This window comes from Nyctereutes procyonoides, unplaced genomic scaffold, assembly GCF_905146905.1.
Source record: "Nyctereutes procyonoides isolate TBG_1078 unplaced genomic scaffold, NYPRO_anot_genome, whole genome shotgun sequence".
In the NCBI taxonomy this organism is placed as follows: domain Eukaryota; kingdom Metazoa; phylum Chordata; class Mammalia; order Carnivora; family Canidae; genus Nyctereutes; species Nyctereutes procyonoides.
In genome coordinates this window covers 10,435,367-10,460,853 of record NW_026575129.1, presented here as the reverse complement: position 1 = coordinate 10,460,853, position 25,487 = coordinate 10,435,367, and the positions used below count along the sequence as shown (strand labels likewise).

The 25,487-nt window shown below is 39.4% G+C and overlaps 1 protein-coding gene across 3 annotated transcripts; it reads left to right on the top strand.

Annotated features, from left to right (window-relative positions):
• The first annotated feature begins 6,416 nt into the window (after nt 1-6,416).
• On the top strand, nt 6,417-25,471 carry CCNH (cyclin H). Of its 3 annotated transcripts, none has more exons than XM_055342313.1 (9): nt 6,417-6,684; nt 8,886-9,008; nt 10,103-10,176; nt 11,203-11,413; nt 15,247-15,410; nt 18,884-18,954; nt 21,661-21,772; nt 24,636-24,711; nt 25,282-25,471. In XM_055342313.1, exons 1-9 carry the CDS (start codon nt 6,568-6,570, stop codon nt 25,318-25,320), a joined length of 987 nt encoding a protein of 328 aa, XP_055198288.1. In that variant the 5' UTR covers nt 6,417-6,567; the 3' UTR covers nt 25,321-25,471. The 3 variants fall into 3 exon arrangements, with proteins under 3 accessions (XP_055198288.1, XP_055198289.1, XP_055198290.1); XM_055342314.1 differs by having other exon boundaries at nt 6,419-6,684; nt 24,636-24,696; XM_055342315.1 differs by lacking the exon at nt 6,417-6,684 and adding an exon at nt 6,901-7,012.
• Nucleotides 25,472-25,487: the final 16 nt, after the last annotated feature.

Genomic DNA, 25,487 nt, shown 5'->3' with positions numbered 1-25,487 from the left:
ATCAGCTAAATTCAACAGCAATAGAAGAATAATAACTAAAGAGGTTGGTAATTTTTATTACTCTATAACCAAAGGATATCTTAATCCAATTGTGAGAAAATGAAAATTTTTCCTTACCTTTTTTTAGCCAGTGGGAATGTGGTTATTAATAATTTTTCTTCAAATAGGTATTAAATTTCACTTTGGTCATGTTGCATGTGTATAAACACAAGGCCAACAAATGAATAAGCATCTCCCATTATTTTCTCTCACAAAGGTAACCTGGAATAAAAGTATAGTTTTCTTCATTCAACCCGGTAGAAAAGGTGGAGACTCTCCATGATAAGGCACACTGTCATTCTCCTCATTATCTGGGCTTTAAAAATCAACTGCATTGATGCAACTGGAATAGTAGTTCTCAAAGTGTAATTCAAGTTCCCACCATCACCTGGGAACTAGTTAGAAATGTTCATTCTTGGGCCTATCCAGGACTGGGTAGTGGGCCCCACAATTTGTAGTTTAACAAGCTCTCCAACTGTTGAACATTAAAGTTTGAAAACCACCGAACTCAAGAGAACTCAGCTTAAGAGTCCAGATTCCTGAGGCTCTACTCTAGATGTATTGAATTGGAAACCTCTGGTTTGCATTTAACAAGCTCCCAGATGACCGTTAGATTCATTCATATTTCAAAGTCACTACTTCAGAGTTGGCTGCTTTTCTTTCATCCCACCACCCCATCCAACCTGTAGGGCTTTGTCAAGTTCTATACATTTTACATTTGCAAAAAACTTCCAAACCTAATGCTAATAATCAGAAAAAACTAAGATTTTTTTTTTTTAAAACACAGACTCCTAGGTCATGCTCCAAAATTACACACAAAAACATATTAATGTATTACATTTTATACAGTGTATATCATATATGATATGTATGATACAAGTGATATATACCTGGGAGCCTAGTGAGGATTTTACCTTTATATTCCTGAATCTGACAAAGCTACTCAAAGAGTAAATTATTTGAGCCTCCCCATTAGAATTGACCCCCTTGTTCTATTTTAATGTGAACTTCATAAAGTCTTCATTATTAAAACAATCACAAATAACTTCTAGATTCAAGTACTTCAATTCTGATAATTTTTCTCTCCCACTCAAGATTTTTGACATTATTGCATACAAATTACTTGGCTTCACATTCAACACCCTCTGCTAATCTTCTTACAAATTCGTATCTCCATTAATTCACCTTATTCTCCAACCAAGCCATGTTTCTTCTGTCTCTAGATACACATTGTACTTTATGCCCCTCTACTTTGCCCACACAGATTCCATCCAGCAGGAGTGTTGCCTCCCTCGATGTCAATAACAAAATCAAATTTACATAACTTATATCCTCCATCAGCCTGTTCTAGGTGTCCATTAAGTAATAACTAACATTTATTAAATAATTTGTAGAAGCCAGTCACTCTGCTATGTCTTCACATGCATTAACTAATTTAATTTCCATAGGTACTGTATTAGGTATCTACAACTATTTCCTTTACTGTTCAAAAAACAAAACTTAGGGCAAAATAGATTGAAGTGATTTTCCCAAGAATACTCAGTAGCAAGTAGTAAAGCTGGGATTTTGATTTCATATCCTGAGCGCTGAAATACTAGATTTATTGAGTCACGAATGAAATCTTTCCACCCTGTTAAATTGCTATAAAATTGTGTTGGAAATGATTACGTGGTACTCTATAAAAGAGATGTATTTGCTATTGATTAATTGGTATAAAAGAAGGATAAAGATCATAACAGATCACTCCCAAACATGGTTGCAAGAGAACAAACCCCAACTCTTTTTTGGAAAGGTGGAGGTTAACAGTGATTAAAATACCACTCCCACCACCACACAGAAATTACTTTCATGTTGACCATACCTACCTATCAGAAAAGACACTTAGTCTTTGGACTGAACCATAACTGGTACGGGTTGAATGAACTAGGCTTTAGGCTTTCCATGGGTTTCAAACCATATAAAGGTCATGTCTATATCAATACCAGGTATCAGCACCTAGGGATAAGAAATCTTACTATCCCACTCTCTGTTGGGCCCTACCCAAAGTTACTGTCATTGAGAGGGGACTATAATTGTACATGTCATAGTCATTCTACTACAGACCCTATCCTGAGATAGGGACTATGAAATAGTAGTCCACTTTTATGTCTCCATCACCATCGTCACCACCACCTAACAATTAATTAGTACCGATTTAGAGTATGGTGGGGATTTAGTAAAGATGTGGAACTGAATATGGATTTATAGAATTTGTTCCTCAGTATGGTTGTCAATCCTCTTTACACTTTAATTTTAAACAGTCCTAAAAGGAAAGAAAAAGTGTTTCAATTTGGGGGAGAGGGTTACATTTAGATCAAGGATATTTTTTTATATGCTCTGTCTTCTTTTCCTTTACTCAGGTTTTGGAGAAACTAGGTATTTGCTGAATGTTGCTCCTTTTCTTTGAGTCACAGTGTGAAAACTGGGGGGGGGGGAGTAAGAAAGGATTTTAGAGCCAACGCTAATTGCATATATCATAAAGACTTGCAAAGAGTTTGTTTTTGAATATCATTGCCAAGCTATATTTAGAATGTCACATACCCATGTCAAGTAGCTGAAGGGGTACAGTTGCATGTCAGATTTCAAAGGAAGGAAGATATTGTGGGGTTTTTTTGTATGTGTGAGCATAGGTGTGCTTTATTCTCCCTGCCACTTTTTTTTTTTTTTTTTTGCCTTTATGGCCCTGAAATCAGAAACGTTGTGGATATGAGTATACTGATGTGTTTGGGAAATAACTATAAATTAATCAGGTCACTCAGTAAAGTGTTTTATTGGACTACAAATCTATTCAAGTTCCACATATGTTTATTGGTCATTCATTCCCTCACCCTTCTAATTTTCCTTTTCTTCTTTTATTCATAAGATCAAGCAGTCTGATATTCTTTTTTTCCCAAAACATTATGATCACTAGGGTAGAGCCTGAAGAAGAGGGAAAGTTACAGCAAGAAGAGAAATTCCTAATGCTGTCATGAGAAACTTCGGCATCACACATGGGTAAGTATAGAGACTTTCCACCAGATGACGCCTGTTCTGCATCATCTAATCTCAGATTCACAGTCTTTGGTTTTGAGGTAATGCATGCAGTCAAAATATTTAGAATTTGTCTACAAATACAAACTGCAACACAATTTAACAACTACAGCACAATAAAAGAGATAGTGTTAACTTAAAAACTCACTGTCATCTTTTCTGCTAACATTTACTTTCTAGGTAGTATCTAACAAAATAACCTCGGCTTTCAAGTTTGCAATCTTTCTATTTTTTAGAAAGTATAAATTCTTCAGTTTGTTTAGTTTGTTTGAAATACCTCCAGCTAGTATCAGGGAAATTGTGACTTAACTGGGGTGGGAAGTGGAGGGGAACTGATTGCCTGTATTGATAATTTTGAAATTTTCATTTCTCTCTCTTCTTTGAAGTTTTATACAAATAAAAAGTATGGAAGAAACACTTGCTACTTTTTAGTTGGAATTAGAAATGGAACTAGGTAAAGGCACCTAGTTCTATGTCCACAGTCTGCCTTCCACTGTAGAAATAGCACAAGGAATAAATTTGTGCTCAAAAAGCTCCACAGGGGAATGTGACTCTGACATAGTGACTGATGTAGCATCCAGCCTGCTCATCTTAATAAGAAGAAGTCGTATGTGAGCCTCACTGTTAGGGCATCAGTAATAATTTTATCCTGTAGCTGGTTAACTTAGATATAATTCCTTATACATCCCAAAAATATGGTCAGTATTAATTTTTGTAGGCTAAGATTTGTTACAGGTTAAAAAAAAAATAGTTCCATCATCACCACCAGCTTTTTCACATTGACTTCCTAAATGAACTCTGACACTGAGCAATTTTACTGTGGAAATCTTATCCTATTTCTCCCAAATGCCCATCTTTGGATTCTCCTTTACATAAAATTAAAGGAGTTGTCAGATGTCTTTTAGAAAAAAACAAAAAGAATTGACATGGTATACAAAACTGTCATGGGTCAAGATCTTCTGTACATACTAATTTACCTAAATCCCCTCATTTCCTGCTTATCTTTTATAACTTTGTTTTTCCTTTATTTTTTTAAAGATTTAATTTATTGATGAGAGAGAGAGGCAGAGACATAGGCAGACGGAGGAGAAACAGGCTCCGTGCAGGAAGCCTGATGTGGGACTCAGTCCCCGGTCTCCAGGATCACACCCTGGGCTGAAGGCAGACACTCAACCGCTGAGCCACCCAGGCATCCCTGTTTTTCCTTTAAAATTATTCTTCCCCATTACACAATATTTTAAGGTGCTCACAGCGCACTGGGCTCTTAACTTACCATGTCCTACCTTAACATCATCACATTTTCTCCTTTCTCTTTTCTGAGCCATTTTACTTGTCCATATTACCAACAAATGTTTAAGGAGTGTCTGGATTTCAAAAGTTACAAACTACAAATTTGCAAGTTTGAGAAATTCAAATGACTCTGGCAAACTCTACCCTCAACTGTACCTACCAAAATGAAACAAAACAAAACAAAAAAAGCTCTCCCTTAAACCTCTCAAAACTTTTTCATAGAACACAGACACCCTCCTACCTCTTTTTACCTATGCAAATTTTCAAGACCTAAATTCCTCATCTCCTCTTTATCTGCTTTTTATTTTTTAAAAACCCCAATTATTTGCTGTAGCTCATTCCATCTTTCTAACCTGATGAATTTTGCACAGAATAAAGTATGCCTGCCTACATGGGACAAATAAGAAAACCTTACTGGTTTTTGTAATCAATATAAATTTTGTTTCGGAAATGCAATTTTGAAAATACTAGTAATAGCAATTGTAAATCTCTTCCGTATTAACAGTAGCTTATTGCAAGTCTTCCCTGGGGCAATAATGAAGATGAGAATTCAAGAAAATCATAAAACTACCATACATAGTGCTTCAGATGTGGATGTGGGGTAAGACTGGCTAGTAATCAGCAGAAGGGGAGGGGAAAGGTCCTGGGAAAAGGATAGGATCACAGCAGTGGTGGAAGAGTAGAGAATGCATATGCACTGCTTCTGGCTTTTCCACCCTGTTCCATGCTCCCTGAGGCCGTCTTTTGTGAGGTTCCAGGCACATTCTTCTTTAAAAGTCCCAGGAATGCTTCTGCCTTGGGACCCTGATGTTCTATGTGCCCCCAAATCCACCGCTCCCCCAAGAGGCCTACTCCCTGAACTCTCTCAAGCCTTTGCTCAAATGTCACCTTTTCAGGGAGGCATACTTTGAACACTCTATTTTTTTTTTTGAAACAATACGTATGTATACATTATACTATATGAAAGAAGAATTAGCAGAAAACTGAATATAAGACTTAACATTTCTGGAACCGTAATAAACCATGTTAAACTGTTTACACAAATATGTGACTATCGAGAATTTGCTAGGTGTATAATTAAATCCTTCCTACTAGGAATGTTATTTTTGCTTCAGAGTATATAAAATAGAATTGATCTTGAAGATCCCATTTCAGTGCTAAATTCTTTTCTAGATAACACATCTTTTGACTTGAAAAAGCGTCAATAACTTGAAAATTAGGTTCAGAGAGTAAGCTAAATGGCAGCAGGGTTTGTGCCTGATTTTGCCTACGACTCAATGTGTAAGTGTGTGGTAGGTGCTCAGAAAATATTTACCTAATAATTTTGACAACCAAAAAAAAAAAAGAAAAAGCATTAACAGTATAATACCTTATTCTCTTACATATGGTAGCCATTTAAAATGAAAAAGCTAATCTAAAAAAATACATAAAAATAAAAAATAAAATGAAAAAGCTAGAAGCCTCGAGTTGCTTGATGATAGGATTAAATATAAAATGGGTGTATCATTACTTGAACACCTTATTTGTTTTAATTATTTATTTATTCATGAGAGACAGAGAGAGAGAGAGAGAGAGGCCAGAGACACAGGCAGAAAGGAGAAGCAGGCTCCATGCATGGAGCCCGACGTGGGATTCGATCCCGGGACTCCAGAATCGGGCCCTGGGCTGAAGGCGGTGCTAAACCGCTGAGCCACGCAGGGATCCCCTTGAACCCCTTATTTAAAAGTTGACACCCTCCCAGGCCCTTTAGCTGCTTCGGGTTACCGCATGTAAGTTGTTAACGTAGCCCCCCGCCCCCGCCCCCGCCCAACCTCCACCTTCCATCCCTTTTGGACGCCCCTGCCTGGCGCTTCTCCTTTAAATTGTGTCGGGAAGGGGCGGGGCTAGGGCCTCGCGTCACCGTAAGGGGGCGTGCCCTTAGACTCCGCCCACTTGCGTGCCGGGAGCCTCCAGGACCGGCCCGAGGGCTGTTTTCCTCTCAGTCCGCTCCGGAAGCGCGACTGCCGACGGAAATGTCACGTGATCTGGACGTCAGCGCGCCGGCGCCGCCGAGCGGGCGCCCTCGGTTTCCGCGGGACCGCGGTGGCTGCCCGGGCGGTGTTTCCCCGCCGCGTCGTGCCCTGTGGCGTCCTTTCCTCAGGCCGCCGCGGCCTGCCTCGCGGCTCCGCGATGTACCACAACAGCAGCCAGAAGCGGCACTGGACTTTCGCGAGCGAGGAGCAGCTGGCGCGCCTGCGGGCCGACGCCAACCGTAAATTCAAATGCAAAGCGGTGGCCAACGGGAAGGTGAGGGAGCCTGGCGGCCGGGTCCCTGCGCGCCCCCTTCCCCGCTGCCCGGCCTCGGCGGAGCGCGGGGCGTTTTCCCGACCACACGGGCGAGGACCTCGGGGAGCGACCCGCAGCGTGCGGAGGCCAAGGCTCTGGGGCGCTTGCGCGGGGCGGGGCGGGGCGGGGCGCTCTAGTCGTGGGGCGCTGTGCGGGGAGCCGGCGCGGGGAGCCTGGGAAGGGACGTTCCGGGCCGGCGGGGCCCGCAGGGGCTGGCGAAGGGCCAGGCCGCGCACCTGGAGGCGGAAGGAAGGAGTCCGGTTCGGGATGACGAGCTGGGGAGCCTGTTGTAAGACTTCCAAGTGGGAGGCTGACCTTTCGGGTTCTGTCGTAGAGAGCTGGGAACCCCGGGGGTGCGGGGGGTGGAGGCGGGACGCGGGGGTGGTCGGCGCCCGAGGCCTCGGCCCTGCCAGCCGAGCCCTTGCCGTCGTAGTTCCCGCCGCCCTGCTCCTCTAACACGGGCTCCGCCAAGGGTTCCAGCACCAGCGTCCCTCCGGCGAGTATTCCGCCTTTCAGACCCCTTGGGGCCGAGGCCCTTTGATGCCCGACCGACGTCTGTATCACGCCGCCTGCGTTTGGCGCTGCCCGAAGGGGGCCTCCCGGGCTGCGCCCCAGGCGCTGCTCTGAGTGTGAGTTAGCTCATTCAGTCCTCACAACCGTCCCACCAGGCAGATGCTGTTACTGTCCTTGCTTTACAGCCGGGGAAACTGAGGTATGGAGCGGGTGGATAATTTTTCAGGACTGGCAAGTGGCAGAGCCAGGATCTGTGAACCCATTCCTGCTGGGCCATCTCCATAAAATTAGTTGGTATTAGTTTCCTTGTGCTATCATTAAAAAAAAAACACACACACACAAACTGGGTGGTTTGTGCAACAGAAATGTTGTACATTTCCAGAAATGTACTGTTTCACAGTTCTAGAAGCCGGAAGTCTGGGATAAAGTTGTCATCAGGATATATTCTCTGTAGTTTCCAGGTGACCCTTTCCTCCTTCAGCTTCTAGTAACTTAAGTGTTCCTTTGCTTCTACCAACTTTTTTTTTTTTTTTTTAAGATTCCGTTTATTTATTCACGACAGACACAGAGAAAGAGGCAAAGACAGGCAGAGGGAGAAGCAGGCTCCATGCAGGGAGCCCAGCGTGGGACTCGATCCTGGGACTCCGGGATCACGCCCTGGGCTGAAGGCGGCGCTAAACCGCTGGGCCACCTGGGCTGCCCTGTTCTTTTGCTTCTATCTCTGTCTTTACAAAGTGTTCTCTTTGTTTCTTCTCACATTGTTATAAGGACACCAGTCGTATAGAATTAGGAGCCGCTGTCCTCCGGTATGGCCTCATATTAACTAGTCACATTTGTAGAGATTCTGTTTCCAGATAAGGTCACACACAAATCCTGGGGGTTAAGACTTCAACATACCCCTCCTCCCTTTTTTTGGTAAACATAATTAATCCAGCAACACTGCCTAGTATATAATTGGTGTAAAATTGTTGTATGAACCATCTAGGTATTTTGTGGAGAGTTTACAAAGACAGGAGGTACTATGGGGGGGGTGGAGGTACTGTTTTTTTAAGGGTCATAATCATCCTTGAGACACTTGTTGATTTTTACCTCAGCCTATGTGACTTAATGACTGAGAAAGGGATGTTGAAACCTTTGCAACCAATGACAGTATGTATCTTTTTTTTTTTTTTAAAGATTTCATTTATTTATTCATGAGAGACTGGAGAGAGAGAGGCAGACACAGGCAGAGGGAGAAGCAGGCTCCATGCAGGAAGCCCAACACGGGACTCCATCCGGGGACTCCAGGATCAGGCCCTGGGCCAAAGGCGGCGCTAAACCGCTGAGCCCCCCCCCTCCCCGTATCATCTTTTTTATTTATAATTGACATCAAACTTGTGAGCAGATGCACACCCTCTGTCATGATTCTTTTTACCCTACTGAAGTAAATGCCCAGCTGACATTCTGAGAAACTGTGATACAATAGGATCGTTTTTAGTTTATCAGATATTTCACTAATATTACTTCGTGTAATAATTTAGTTCTATAAAGAGAAAAATGACATCTGGTATATTTCCCTTTGGTTGGAGATACAAATGCAGTCTGGACCGAGAAAAGTATTTTAAGATTATTCATTTCATTGAACTTCTGCTGTAACTTTTGATCTAAAGGTTCTTCCAAATGATCCAGTCTTTCTTGAACCTCATGAAGAAATGATACTCTGCAAATACTATGAGAAGAGATTATTAGAATTCTGTTCAGTGTTTAAGCCAGCAATGCCAAGGTCTGTTGTGGTAAGTTACAACAGTGATAAAGTGTAATGTCCTTTAGCTGACTTCTGAAATCAGAACTTTTCTAAATGTGTAACACAGTTCTCTGCCCACTTTAGGCAAATGTACGTATTCATGTTTTTGTCATTTCATGTATTTTTTGATAAATTCCTTAACTTAGGAATTCTGTATCATTTCTTTTTCTTTAAAAAAAAAAAAAAAAGACTTATTCATGAGAGACACAGAGAGGCAGAGACATAGGCAGAGGGAGAAGCAGGCTCCCTGCAGGGAGCCTGATGGGAGACTCCCAGGATCCTGGGATCACACCCTCCCTGAGCCAAAGGTAGATGCTTGACCACTGAGCCACCCAGGTGCCCACATGAAACTTTTCTTTCAATCCAAAAGTAGATAAGTATCTATTTCATTGGTTCTAGTGAAATGACAGAGTAGTTAAAAGTACAGGCAGATCTTAGTTGAATCCCTCCGTATTCCTTATTAGATGTGTGACCCAGTTAATCTCACTGATAGGCAGTTTCCTTCTCTGTGGAGATAGCAGTACTTCACCAAGCTGTTGTAGGGATAGAAAAAGATGATAGCTTGGTGCTTGGCCCAGAATCTGGCCCATGGGATACAGTCAATAAATGGTAGGTGCTGCTTCTACTATTTAATGTGGGAATACGAGCATAGTTCTACCACACAGAGCCAAAGTGGATTTACAGAGAGGGCTTATTGCCCCAACTGTATTAATTCTGTCCATATTTTCACGAGATTGGTTAAGCTGTGAACATTTGTATGTTTCTCCTTGATTTTTTCCTAATCTGGTTGGCTTTTGTTACTCTGAAGTCTAAAATAAACACACATAGACTTTTTAAAATTAACTCAGTGACCATAGGAAGGGTAACCAGGGTGGGTGGGGAAGGACAAGAAAAGGTCTTTTGGCTGTGACATTGCTGTAATAATTCATCACAATTTATTTGATTAAAGAAGATTAAGTTTTGTATTTGTATCAGAAACTTTTTCAAAGAAACTTTTGCATATGTAAGTTTAAAAAAAATTTATGCAAAATTTAACATGGATGTGTGAATAGATTTTGATAATGTATGTATTTTTAATCATAGGGTACAGCTTGTATGTATTTCAAGCGTTTTTATCTTAATAACTCAGTAATGGAATATCACCCCCGGATAATAATGTGAGTATAATTCTAATTTATTGATTTTCATTTAAGAAAATCTTTATTTGTGTGGGGAAAAAAAGAAACGACTTTCTAATAAAGGGTAATTTAGACTTGCATTCTGTTATGAATTTATACTGTCCTTTTACTCCTATATATCTGTAATACTTCCCTCCCTATAGTACTTACGGCATCTGAACTTCAACTTATTCAAAGTCTGTTTTTCTTATACTAACTTTCCCTAATACCTCTTTCTGTTGGTAGCACCTTTCTTCTCTTTGTTGCTTCCGCTGAGAATCATTTGTGGTACCTCTTCTCCTTCTGTATCAGTGGGTTTAAAAGTCTTGTAGCTCCGGATTCATATCAATTGAAAAAAAGTCCATTAAAAATAAAGATACATCTAGTATGAGACTCATCAAAGAGCTTGCTATCAATCACATTCTCCTTATTTATTTTCTCTCTTTTTCATTTCCTTTTCTATCAGTCTAGGTCAGGCCCTTATTGCTTTCAATCTTGATTTTTGTGGTAATTTTATTACTAGATTCTTACTCTGATATTTATGGTAGTAGCCATGAGAGTTCCCAAGTTTGTTACTGAGGTGGTAATCTTTTGAAATGCCTTCAGAGTCTTCACTGGTGGTCTTCCTTTCTTCCTACCTTTCTTCCCACCTTTCTTACCTTGCTTCCTTCCCAGGTATATCTGTGTATACTGCTGTGTTCTTCTGTCTACATTTCATGATCCAGTGTACTCTTATTTTTCAGTTATTTTTCCAGATATTTATGTTGAACTTTATGAAATTGCTATTAAGTCAATTATGGTTGAATGCTATGGCAAGATTATACAGTTCAACCTAATTATAGTCTTCTAATGGATAAAAAGTTGAAAGAGAAAACTCTTTAAAAACAAAAAAAATTCCTGTAATGTCTAGCATCGTCACCTGTTAATATTAGGCATTTTTGGAATTTATTTTAGCAATAAAATACTCAGATATTTCTCAAAGTATGTACAGATCCCATCCTATCCCTTTGGTTTTTTTTCCTCTAGGCTTACTTGTGCATTTTTGGCCTGCAAAGTTGATGAATTCAACGTATCTAGTCCACAGTTCGTTGGAAATTTGAGGGAGAGTCCTCTTGGACAAGAGAAGGCGCTTGAACAGATTTTGGAATATGAACTACTTCTTATACAGCAACTTAATTTCCACCTTATTGTCCACAATCCTTATAGACCATTTGAGGGCTTTCTCATTGATTTAAAGGTATCTTGTTGATATAAAAAGTAAACTAGTAGAGTGTATACTTTTGCTATAGTTCTGTAGCCAGAAAAATCAGAATTTTATTATAACTTGTAATATTCCTAATTGTTACAACATGAATTGCTCTAACGTGAGTTTAGCTTGGCTCTCTAATGTTATAGTTCTCAAACTTCGGTGCCACCTGGAAGGATTGTTAACCGTACTGTTGGGCTACAGTACCAGAGCTGCTCATTTAGTGGATCTGCATATTGGTCCAGGAACAGTAATGAGGACTATTATCAGTTTAGAGTAATGCTTTTGAAGACTTAAGTTAACTCTTCTAATTCTGAAGTATACTGCCATGGATCTGATTTAAAGAACCACAAAAAGAAGATTGCTAAGTGATTTTTATTTTTAGTGCATGTGTAGGCATCAAAAATATAAGTAAATGAACCCTGACAAAAATAACTTGTTTTGTTTGGGTCCTGAAAGGGGACTTGGGATAGTGTGAGTGAGGTTAAAATGGAAGTCAAAAACTGGTTCATTCATCTCAGTTGAGTAGCAAAATTTGGGTACGTGTACCATATGCCAAGACATTGTGCTTGAGGATTAAGACAGGAACAGCCTCAACTCTCCTAGGTCTTACAGTCTAATGGGAAAGATAATCATATATTCAGTGTGCTAAGTGTTACAGAATAAAAGATACAGGATACTTTAGAATGAGATGGGTTGTTGTGAGAAAGGGTCATTTAGAGTGAAAATCAGAGCAAGAGTAGGAATTAGGCAGTAGAATAATATCCCAATTAGATTTCTTTGGTCAAAAGTCCAGATTCAAGAAACCATGGTGCAAGAACCTAAACAGCTTAGCGATAGAGGGGAAAAGACTGCCACAGAGTGCTAACTGGGTGGAAGGTAGAGTGTAGACTGTGGAGGGGATATTAAGGATTTTGAATAGAGCAGTGGGAGACCACTGTAAGGCTTAAGTCTGGGCAGTGGCATAATTAGGTTTGCAGTTTTAAAAATTTTGTTTGGAAGCTCTTGAATCAGCCTGCATCAGCTATTTATTGCACATGTGTATGTGTCAGACATAATGTGGAGAATGGATTAGAATGGATGAAAGGATACCAGTAAGATGCTGTTATGAGTAGTCCAAGCAAAAGATGGTGGTTGGCTTGACTCATCCAGTGGCTGTGCATATAGAGAGAACTTCCTGGACTTAGGAGATACTAGTCAACCACTAGAGCTTGAGGATTTACTTCCTGTAGAGACTGAGAACAGAGGAGGAACCCCCAGGTTTCTGGCCTAAGAATATAGGTGGATGGTGGTTCAATTCCGGATACAGAAAACGCTGGCATAGAAGAGATTGATTGATAGTGGAGGGGTGGGGTTTGATGAATCTAGTTTGGGACATAATAAATTTCCAATACCTCCAAGACATCATGAGTGTCTGGAAGTGAGAGACGATGGCTAAGCTATTGGGTGTCGTTACTTCTGGAAAACTTAAACTGGGTTGGCCAAAGGACCATTTAAAGGGTGGTTAGAGAAGGGTGCCGGGGTGGCTCATTGGTTAAGCACCCAACTCTTGGTTTTGGCTCAGGGTCATAAGATCGAGCCCCACGTTGCTCTGGGAGCACAGTGTCTCCTGGAGATTCTCTCCCTCGGCCCCCCCCCCACCTCCCTTCTCTCATGCTTGCTCCCTTGCTTGCTCTCTCTAAAAATAAGTTATTTTCATAAATAAAGATAGAATAATTAGAGGAATAGAAGATGCTAGTAAGGATACCGAAAATATCCAAAGAGATAGGACTTTCTGGAGAAGTGAAGAGAAGTAGAGTACTTTTAGAAGATGAACACAGGTCACTCTCTAACCTGTTCAGAATTCAGGCAAAGTAAAAGCAAAAGGGATAATGTTTGCTGGGTTGAGTGCCCGAAGGGTCATTTGCGATTTTTGTCTTCATAGAGCATGGAGGAAGAAACAGATTGGAGCCAGTTGGGGAATACATAGAAGGTGAGAAAATAGGTATTTATGACATGGATTAAACAGCTTGTCTTTGAAGTGGAAAAAGATGAGTGATTGAGAAGATAGAGGAACTCCTAGAAAGAGATGAGAGAGATGGCTTTTGTTTTGCTTTGTGGAAGAAACTGATGTGGAGAGCTAGTAGTGAGAGAGAGCTTAAAGGAAGAAGTGAAAAATAAGTTCAGCTTTCTCTTTGGAGTAAGGTATAAGGGACTGGCATGAGATTCAAAGCAAAATAGAAGAATTGGCCTTGAGAGAATAATAGCTCTTAGAACAGAGAGAAAGAGGAAAGCATGGGTTGAGGACAGCATTACCCCTGGGGATTGAGGCTGACAGAAGATAGTGTATCTTTGTTTAAAGCAGAGATCATTTACAGAGAGTGGTGGAATTTCTGAAGACGTTGAGACAGGTGGCAATGTTGAACACAGTTACTGAAAAATGGGAGAACAACTTTTCTATGGGATATTATCATAGCTAGGCAGTGTTGAAAGTCCTCCTGAGGTCAGTGAACTTGAATTTATAATAATAGTATCAGACCTCTTGGTGGTACTATTTTCTATTGCAGCACCAAGAAATGTGGATATAGTTACAGAGCAGATTGCTTGGATTCAGCCGTTGTTAAGGCTCTGTCTGAAATATATTGGCAGCATATTGAGGCAGGGAATTCTGGAGGGAAATGAGGATCCGTGGACATTGGTGAGTAGGAGCAAGTAGAGGGATAAGGGACCAAAGGTTCTGAAGAGGAAGTCAGGGAATAGCTGTGAAGTAATTGAGGAAATATATTGGGGGAAAGGAGCACTGTGGTCAGAGTGGAATGTCTGAATTTGTCATAGTAGAGGTCAGCCATTTCAGGAGAGTAAGATTTGAGTGTGACTGCAGTTGACTCAGGATATTTTGTGTGGAGCATAGAAGAGATTTCTTAGTGCCTTGGGATTTGAATGTGGATTTCTGAAATAGATCTGAGGGTTTAGGATTTAGAGTTCAGCATAAGAGTTTTTAGGAAATACAGGCTCTTCCATATTTCCTGGGCATATTCTAAAAATAATTCTGTAATCAAATCAAGATCCATTTCCATTCACTTCTTCCCAAAAGTAAACTTCAAGTAGCAGGAATTTCAAATCTAGATGAGGTGGTGCTTTGATTCCTAAAGGGCCTTGAAGCTGAATCAAAGCTGGATTGCCTGGAAAGCCTTTTCCTTGGAGTATGTATGTCTTAGGTCAACTTCAAACCTCTCTTCCCCTTCCTCCTCAGCTGGAAAAGGATAAAGAGGATTAACATAGATCCGAGTAGTGCCAAGTACTATACTGGGAACATCAGATTCTTAAAGCATATATTTCTTGTTAGGGTTGTGATTTTAAAAAGTTTGAAAGTCACTGAGGAAAAGCAGATTCTTAAAACATGCAGAATTTAATGACTATACTTTGGGTACATTCTGATGCTGAGTACAAAACAATCATATGTGGAAAGATTAAGCTGGTGTGTTATTTTTTTTTATTTTTTTTATTTTTTAAGATTTGAGAGCAAGAGCGCCAGTGTACAGGAACAGGGAGAGTAGGGGGAAGGGGCAGAAGGAAAGACTCCCAGGCAGATTCCCTGCTCAGTGTGGAGGCCAATGCAGGGCTTCATGCCGGGCTTGATCCCATGATGCTGAGATCATGACCTGAGCTGATACCAAGAAGTGGACACCTAACCAATCAATGGAAGCCACTCAGGCACCCCTGGGGTGTTATTTTTATAAATAAAAGAATCCTTTGTTAAACATTTTCTTGTTTATATAAATATTTTTGAACTCTTATTACTGTTAACTCTCAAAAGTGGTAACGTTGGGATACTTTATTTCTAGACTCGCTATCCCATGATGGAGAATCCTGAGATGTTGAGGAAAACAGCTGATGACTTTCTTAATAGAATCGCATTGACCGATGCTTACCTGTTATATACACCTTCCCAAATTGCCCTGACTGCCATTTTATCTAGTGCATCTCGAGCAGGAATTACTATGGAAAGGTACTAATCTGTGTTTTAACTTGGATCAGACTCAGGTTATCCCTGCCTGTAGACCCAGCTTTTAAGTGAGACTCACTTTGTGACTGTAGTCCTCTGTGCCTCCTATGGTTGGGAGGGTTGGTGAGGGGCACTGAGAGAAAAAATGAAATCACCTTTTAAAGAAATCTTTAAAAATTGAGCATCTTTGAGCTGAGGGATATCCATTTTGTGATGAAAGTAGAAGTAAAGGAGGTGATCCTTGAAGGGCTGATGGAGCTGCCAGCAGAGGGTGAACTGGCAAGCAACATGCACACAGCAAATACGTTTGCCTTGATTTCTCATTATTCCCCTGCTGTGGAGCGTGTATGGCATGTGGAATTCCGTGAAGGTCTGTTGAATGAATAAGGCTTTAGAGACTGTCCATGTGACGTGCACCTGAGCTGCAGAAAGCAACAGCTGATGCATATGTGCACAGCGAGGACCAGGCTTCGCCATAAGCCCTTCACCTGAATTAAGTTTACTTGATTCTTCGCAATATCTTATGCACGAGCTAATTAAACATACTGATTTTTTTTTAAGATTTTATTTATTTATTCATTTGAGACACACAGAGAGAGAGGCAGAGACACAGGCAGAGGGAGAAGCAGGGTCCCTGTGGCAAGCCCGATGTGGGACTTGATCCATGGTCTCCAGGATCATGCGCTGAGCTGAAGGCAGACACACTCAACTGCTGAGCCACCTGGGCGTCCCTATTATACTGATTGTAACTCAGGCACAGGCCAGTAGCAAATGAGATTGTGTCCGTTTTTATGATGATTTCTCCGTTTCTCTGACTTTGAAGTTCTGACCAATCTTAGTCCTAGAAAAATCTGAGAAAGATGATAAAATTTTCCACTCTCCACGTTTGTAATACCCTCTTCCATGATCTCATGATGCATGGATTATGGTGGTGGCAAACATGAACAGATGTGTCTTTATTCCGCCTAATGGGAGTGTTTACATGTTTCTCAGAGAAGTACGGGCGTAACTGGCGACAGGCTGCTTCCCCAGACATCTCTAGCCTGTTGCATGTTTCATGGTACTTTCCACAGCTTCCCTTTCCAAAACATGAACAGTTTATGAATTTCAAAACAGATCTAAGATAAGGGATTGTGGGCTTACGTGTAAATCACGTTTACTTTATAGTATGCCTCTTCTCTACAAACACAGCTCACCAAATGTACATAATTTAATCCCAAAGTGATCATTTGTTTAATTGAGCAAAACTTTACCGAGTCCCTTCCCTGCACCATGCGCTGCACGGTTAGAATGAACCAAGCCGTCAATCCTTGTTCTAGTTAGGGAAGATGGCCAGCAGATGGTTGCTCTCTGTGGAGTTCAGGTGTGCAGCTTCCACTCTCCAAGAGAAGAAAGCCTCTTCCCCACAATTCAGATAACCACACATTTAATTAATCTGTTGAAGCATTGTGTCTTGATGCAGCATATATGCAAATTCTCCAGTGGTGAGATTCTTCTTCTGTAGTTGGAGAGGGATGAAGCATCCGAAAGTCCAAATCAGAGTTTATGTCATCTTGGAAGTGTAGTTAAAATTTCAGATAGTGGAAACTAAAATTGTAACTTGGGCTCATTGCAGATTAAATATACTATTGAATTTCCAAGGGACCATAAACAGGTGGACTTTTTTTTTTTCCTTTGAGGAAATACTTGCAGATCATTTTTAACTTCTGATTTACTTTGCAAATTTTGAGGATATATTGGAATTCCCTTTATATTTATTGCTGGTTTCAGAAAGGTAAAGCCCTTGTGCTATTATATTCTGGATGATGCTTTAGATTAGTACTCATAGGATGTTCTGTTCTGAATTGTCTTTTTTACTGGATTTTGAGATTTATTTTTTATCTCCTACTTTGACTTGTTAAGTATTCCTGCTTGCTCATGGATTTTTTTAAAAATCAAAATACTGAAATTCTCTAAAATTCAAAATCAGGATTGAGATTGAGTTGCTAATTTAAAGGCTTGTAGAGGTAAAGAGCCTGGTCAGCTCTTATTTTTTTTTTCCTGGTCAGCTCTTAGAACCCAATGTAGCACGCTTGCACTTAAGAAGTGGAAAGGAAAGGAAGAATAAAAAGAGACAAAAGAAGATGCCAGAAGTGTAAGGGGTTTTATGGGAGAAAAAGGTTATTTTGAATTACTGATAACCAGAAGTGTATTAGTTGTTAAGGAAGTTGTTTTTATATCTAAAATTAATTCCCATCATTGATGATGAAGTTGTAACATCAAACTTAGTTATCAAAATTTATGTAATATTATTTAAATAATCTGGATAGTTTAAAAGATACCAACAAAATTTCCTAAAGAATTGTCTACTGTTGTAATTATATATCACCATTTATTCACTTTGCCATTTTTCAGAGACATTAATTTTTTGAACTTGTGTTTGATGATTTATGTCTTCAAAATCTGTTCGCTTGGGCATTTATCAATTATAGATCAAGTTCAGAGTAACTAAATATTTACATACAGAAATTATTTTCATGCTGCTATCATTGGTTTTGAGAAAAACAGATAATTGGGCTTTATATCCATTTATGGAAAAGTATTAACATTTTTGATTCAGGCTCTATGCAGATACGATGTGATAGATTTGCAGAGCACGAGGATATTCTCAACTGGTTTGAAACCTGTTAGTCTCGAGAAGAGCACCTGTAGCTTAACTTGATATTAAGGGGAGAGAGAATCCTTAGCTCTGCTACTTTGCAGCTTTATGACTTTGGGCAGGTGACAAGATCATGACTTGTCTGTCCTGTGACGGACATATATATGTAAAATATATATTAAAAAATTTACACACTAATCTGAACATTAAACTTTTTTTTTTAACATTTTATTTATGATAGAGTAAGAGAGATGTGCTCCTCCACAAACAGGAGGAGCAGCAGGGAGAGGGAGAAGCAGGCTCCACACTGACCATGGAGGCTGATGTGGGGCTCAGTCACAGGACCCCAGGATCATGACCTGAGCCAAAGGCAGACACTTAACCGACTGAACCACTCAGGCACACCCCGAACATTAAACATCTTTTAAACTCAGTTGTAGGGATCCCTGGGTGGCGCAGTGGTTTAGCGCCTGCCTTTGGCCCAGGGCGCGATCCTGGAGACCTGGGATCAAATCCCACGTCGGGCTCCCGGTGCATGGAGCCTGCTTCTCCCTCTGCCTATGTCTCTGCCTCTCTCTCTCTCTCTCTCTGTGTGACTATCATAATTAAATAAAAATTAAAAAATAAATAAATAAACTCAGTTGTATTGAATTCTTTAAGACTATAATAGATTACACAGTTTTGTGGAAATCAAAATATTGTTATTTAATACTTTTGAAGTAAATTACTTTTAAAATTGCCCTTAATGAAATGCACATGGGGGAAACTAATTTATGTCATGTTTCTCAAGATGCTATATGGGTTCAATAGATTAAAACTTTTTTCTTTTCTTTACCAGTTATTTATCAGAAAGTCTGATGCTGAAAGAGAACAGAACTTGCTTATCACAGTTACTAGATATAATGAAAAGTAAGTGAAACAGGACAATTTCATAAAACGTTCTTCTATTACAAAGCTACTTTCTAAATATCATCTTGATATTTAATTTGAGGTATCCTATAGATCGTTGTTTAGATTTATTTTCATTGAATTAATGTATCATGGAGGCATGAGGGATACATTCACTGATGAACAAATACAGCTTCCATGAAAGTAAGTCATTTGTACATAAACTGAACTTACTAGGAAAGTGAAAATACAAGATTCAGAAAGGGTTAAGATTCAAAACAGTTCTTTTAAAGTGTACACAGGTATATGATAGGCACAGGAAAAGATCTAAATGGAGCCAGATTAAAAGATAATACTTAAAATTTGAAGTTCTGTTTTGTAAACAGCTTTAATTAGTGAATAGACATTATTTGCTAGTCATGTTGCTATTATAAAAGCCCTCGTTCTCCACTGGGTATGATTTTTGCAATGTCTGGGACACTTTTGGCTTTCAGGACTTGGGGCAGGTGGGGATGGTGGCTACTACGAGCATTTAGTTGGTAGAAGTAAGAATGCTGCTGAACATCTTACAATTCGGTGTAGCCCCTTGATAGGCTGAGAAACGGCTCCCCAAGATACCCATGTCCTAATCCTTGGAAACCGTGAATGTTCCCTTAGAAAGTCTCCGCAGATGTGTTAAAGTTGAGGATCTTGAGATGGGGACAGTATCCTGGATATCCAGGTAGGGCATAAATGCATCACAGGAGTCCTTATTAAAGAAAGGCAGAAGTTTGATCCAGAGAAGGCACTGTGATGACAGAGCACAGTGAAAGATCTGAGGGTGCAAACTTTGAAAATTGGAGTGATAGGGCCACAAGCCAAGGGATGTTGGCAGCCACAAGAAGCTGAGACAGAGAAGGAATGGATTTTCCCCTAGAGCCTCCAGAGGAAACATGGCTATGCTGACATTTTGATTTTGACCCAGTGAAAAGGATTTCAGACTCCTGGGCTTCAGAACTGTTGGAGGAGAATCCAAATCCATTTATGTTGTGATAAGCCTTACTGAGTTTGTGATAATTTCAATAGCTGACTCCGGAAACAAATAGAGCCCCTCACAAGAAGGCCAAACTGTCAGCATTGTCAGTGTCAAGAAACCCTGTCTTAATGGTTGAGTAGAGATTACCCACCCTCTCCTCTTCACTCTTGCCTGGGCATCACTGATGCTCATGGCTACTAAGCTTTATGATTCAAAGTCAATTGTGTGTATCCCCCAAACTCTTTGTGCTATTTATCCTTGTTAATTATGTAGTTGAAATACTGAGTAAACCAATAAACTACGACTAAAAATCTTGATCTTGAATGATAGTAGTAACTGAGGGTACTTTTTATATGCTTTATGTTTCAGAAGGTAAGCTTCTTCAGGGCATGTAAAATATCATTTTTTGATTCTCTGAAATTATCTCATGGGGGCTTGCTTCAGTTAAGTGATGGATTTGTGATTTATGAATCATAAAACTGTAGGTCTTCAGTTACACCACTAGAGGGTTCACTTCCAGAGCTAATTGTGATTTGGCCAGAGATTATTAGTTAGGATCATGAAATTGAGGAGGTAAAAGGAGCCTTAAAGATAACCCACTATGTTCATTGTACAGCTGATAGTTTTTGATTGATTTCTTCTCAGTACCTTTATTTTACTCCACTTGTTTTAATGTGAAGAGTAGCTCCTGAGAAAACACTCAGCTTTCACAATGTTAAGATGTCTTATCCTATTCATAATTTTTCGGAACAAAGATACTGTTCTAAGGGTAGTGAGCCACAAGTATTAGTTCAGGTGAAAACACGGCTTTGCAATGCGAAATAAGCCAGTAGCTCCACCTATTTGGAGCATGTAGCTGCTAATAATGAACCTATTCCCCTAAAAATCTTGAGATTTATATTCTTTGGTTTATTGCAGTTGAATAACATAAACTGACCAGGGTAAGGACATTTCTGCAGTTGTAAAGTCCCTGACACAGTTTACTCCTAGCCTAAAGAGGACATTTTTGTTTTCTTGGTGATGCTTTATTGTATAGCTTCTGCCTTTTGTTGAAGCAAAGGATCATTGACACATTTTTACTAAGCATCCTCCTTCTATTGCATGTCATCTAATATTCGTTTCCTTTGTCAATAAGAAGTAAAGTCTTTGGGCCACCATCTGTAGCATAGAATGTCATAAATACATTGTTGGTAGAGAACAAAGCATGTTTACTAAATCACGGATTTTTAAAGCATTAGACCTGAAAAACCGACTGCGGTGGGATTTGGTAAAAATACGGATTAGATTGCAGAACATGTTTATTTTTATGCTGTATATGATATAGGCTAAGCAGCAGACAGCTATTATTTGAAGTATGGTGTTCACTGTATTTTTTTTTTAAAGATTTTATTTATTCATGAGAGACAGAGAGAGAAGGGAGGGGGCAGAGACACAGGCAGAGGGAGAAGCAGGCTCCATGCAGGGAGCCCAACGTGGGACTCGATCCCGGGACTCCAGGATCACGCCCTGGGCCGAAGGCAGGCGCTAAACCGCTGAGCCACCCAGGGATCCCCGTGTTCATTGTATTTTAATGCCTAACATTGCAAATCCTGATTAAGAAACATCACATTTCTAGAGTTTTGTTATTTTTCCCATAATAAGATGGGAAAATAGCTCCCTTAGGGAACAGGACTTTTTACTATCTAGTATGAATTTTTTTTATCTCCATATAGGTATGAGAAACTTGGTAAAAAAATATGAGCCACCCAGATCTGAAGAAGTTGCTGCTCTGAAACAGAAGTTGGAGAGATGTCACTCTGCTGAGCTTGCCCTTAACGTAATTACGTAAGTAGATGAGAATATTATTCAGTAGATAAAACTGTTATTGAGACTAGCTTGTCCTTAAATCATTTAACTGGTAAATGTTTGCTTTTGTGGGGAAAAAATGACTTACCCATTACACGACGTAACAGCTTGGCTTTCATAGTACAGCTCCTGCTATATGACTAACGTGTTCTTTAGCTTGTGGGCCATATCCTATTACTTCCCGTGGGATCTCTGGAGTCTTTCTAGAGAATCTCTGAGCCTCTTCTTGCCCTTTTAACATTTGGGTTCTTTACAGGTCTGGTATCTTGTCTGAGAAAACAGGTATACTGTTTCAGAATTATTTATTAGCTGGAGCAAGAAAAGCTGGCCTATTTTCTTTCAGGGTAAGCTTTAAATTGAAGATGGAACCCGTAAGAAAATGTGCTGTTAGGAATCCTCTTGGCAGCCATAAGGAACACCTATAAGGTCTCTGATTTGTAGGCTGACTGTGGGAATCACACGATTTGGGCTCTTTGTGCTTTACAAATTGAAGGATCCGCTCAAGCCTCATCTTTTAGGGTTTAAACAAGTTGGGGGTTTGGGCAGGTAATAATGGGAAAACTTTTTTCTGTGGAATACATTGATTCAAAAGTTCTACCTTATTATGCAGTGGGAGTTAGCCTTGATATTTTAGAGTTAACATCCATTGAATATGTTTTTCATTTCTGTAATTGGCAAATATACTGAAATGCATAATGTCTGAGAAACCAGAACAGCGTTCCATAGCCTTCAGGTCCAGATCCACATGGCTCAAGTTCTTTACACAGTTGTAGGTGAAGAATATCCAAGGATTTATGAATCATGCAGAATAGGGAATTAATGATAGCCTAGCTCTCATGGCAAAGCATGCCTTAGTCTAGAACTTCAGATTGGTAGACCTCACTCCTGGGTTTCAGTGATAACTCACAGAAATGACAGAGTGGTTACAGAGAAGTATAGAAATGTTGACTTTAATAAATGAAAATATTAAAAAAAAATAAATGAAAATATTGTAGCAGTGATTATATTCTTTTCACATTGATTTTGAAATGGGCTTCAACCAGGGGTCCACAAACTGTGGCCCATAGGCCAAATGTGAACTCTGCCACCTGTTTTTAGAAAGACTTGTACTGGAGCAGAGACATACCCATTAGACCTACCCTTTAGACATACCCAATAGTTTGCATATTGTCTGTGGCTATTTTCACACAATGACAGGAGTTGGGTAGTTGTGACTCCTTGTGTAGCCTAGACGGTGAAAAATATTTGCTGTTTGACTATTTAAAGAAAATGTTATCATTCTCTGGATTAGACCATTGAACTATTATTAATCTGCCCTCTTAGGTAGGTAACTGAATGGACCATAGTCCAAAATTCCTAATTGCCAGAGTACCTCTTACTCTAAAAGTTATTATGTGCTTTTGTAGTATGTCAAGCAAATTCTGCGTTTCCACGAATACTTGAGAAGGGCTTTTTAGACCACCTGTAAAGGACTTTTTTTAAAGTCCAGTATGAAATGCAATAAAATAAAGTACTAGAAAAACGAAATAGAATATAAGTTGAAATTTTATTAGCAATAGTCATAAAACTAATCAATGGAGTTGCTATAAAAGTTCTAAACACAGTCTGTTTCTATACTTCAACTTTTTGCATTCTGAAAATGGTTCACGACTGGTGCATGGAACACACTGAGACAGGCACTACTTCAGGAAAAAATATTTGTTTTCTGGGTCTTTAAAATTCCTTTACCTTTCTTTTTCATTACACAATTAACTATATTGCCGTTACGAAAGTCAGTTAATACAGGTAAACTAAAGTTCTCTTTGACCAAAACCCAAATCCAGTTGTGACCTCAGAGGCAACACCTAGTTGGTTTACTTTTGTCAGTCCTTTTTCTGTATATGTGTGTATCAAATAAGGTTTTTCGTCTCGGATGTTTTCATACATATTGTAAAACATATAATAGTATCAATCTTTAACTTGCCAGTCTGGGTGAGAAAGCTGTATCACATTGGTTATTTTAATTTGCATTTTCCCTCTTACTCTGAGGCGTTGAGGCTTTTGTGTTTAACAGTCATTTGTAGTTCTTTTTTCCTCCTTATAATCCTTGTGCAGTTTTCTGGTGTTACTTTCCTGATTTGTAGTTCTTTATATATTTTATATACTTGTCTTTTCCTTTATATCCTACAGCTGTTTTCTGGTTTCTTTCAACTTTGTGATATATAGGGAGATTTGTGTTCTGTTTCATGCTTTTACATTTGAATGCCTTTTCTTACCCTAAGGTAATCCGTATTTTATTTTGCTTTTTGTTCAGCTGTTTAAACCACTTAGAATTATTTGTGAATGATGTGAGGTACACATCTCCTAACACTAACTTTTATCAAATAATGTTATCGCCATTTTTAAAAAATTGATAATTTTCCCCAGTTATTCATTGTATATTAAATTCCTATATATACATCGTTTTTTGCCTGTCTGCTCCAATCATTGATCCATTTAATTCTTGCTAATACAGCATTTTATCTTATGTAGATAGTATTTTGATGATAACTGGAACAAAGGCCCCACGCTTTATTCTTTCAGTTTCTTTTTGCTATTTTTGCATAGTCTTTTGCACATCAGTTACACTTGACAGGTTCCATGAGAAATTTTATTAGGATGTTAGTTAGAATTGCATTAAACATAAAGATTAATTTGAAAGGTAATGTCTTCCTCTCCATAATTCATCTCTTTCCATCTACTGCAGCTTAGTTCTTCACTACAAACACACACACACACAGAATATTTCATATCACCTTACTAGTTTATTTTATAGTGTCTGTTCCCAGTTTTAGATTACTTATTGATGGCTGCCCAATTACAGGAAGAAGAGGAAAGGCTATGAAGATGATGATTATGTCTCAAAGAAACCCAAACATGAAGAGGTATGTTCTCCAAAGGTAAATTTAAAGTTACTGTTGTTGGGTAATCTGGTACGACCATACTGTTCTGATTTTATTGTTCCAGAACACAAGTATCTTAGAGATGTGGGCTTTGAAGCCTTCATTTTTGTTTTTTGCATCCTTCTTGGTGTATACTGTCTGATTATGGGGTTTTCTCACTTCTATCTTAGCGTGTTCAGAAGCAGTATGATAGTTTATTGATGAAGAATCCTTCCTGTGGTTCTGGAAAGCAGCAGAAATAGAGATAACATGCTAAATTTTTGCTTGGTTTTTGCCTCTTCAGGGATTCTTCTCTCACCTTTTTCAAAGAATTGTACCTTACATGTCAGATAAAAATTAATAATAAGAGGCAGAAAGTCACAATCGTGACCTTTACTCCTGTCATTGGTGTCGTCTCATGAGACTAAGCCACATTACTAGAAGATTGAACTCTACAAATTTTCCTAGTTTATTACCTTCCTGTAACCGGAGGGAAAGGAGGAAGATTTTCCTGAAATGTGAAGAGGTAAACAGTGCTGTTATCCTTCAGTGTAATGTCATTCTTACTATATTCTCTTTCCTTCTTAGGAAGAATGGACTGACGATGACCTCGTAGATTCTCTCTAGCCATTTGAAATTGACTTTTCAATGCTAACTGATCACACGGATGAAGCACATCTTAACTTTATTGAAAGTATCAAGTATAATAAACTTTTCTATTTGTTATTTTTTTCCTTCCAAGATAGCTTTATGTGAAATAAAACTTGCTCTAAACGGACCCAGAATAGCACCTG

Excerpts from the sequence above, each read along its gene's own strand:
- CCNH (XM_055342313.1), top strand. The coding sequence starts at position 6,568 with ATGTACCACAACAGCAGCCAGAAGCGGCACTGGACTTTCGCGAGCGAG. Across the intron at positions 11,414-15,246 it reads GCTTTCTCATTGATTTAAAG|ACTCGCTATCCCATGATGGA; the intron begins GTATCTTGTTGA and ends CTTTATTTCTAG. Across the intron at positions 18,955-21,660 it reads GTTACTAGATATAATGAAAA|GTATGAGAAACTTGGTAAAA; the intron begins GTAAGTGAAACA and ends ATCTCCATATAG.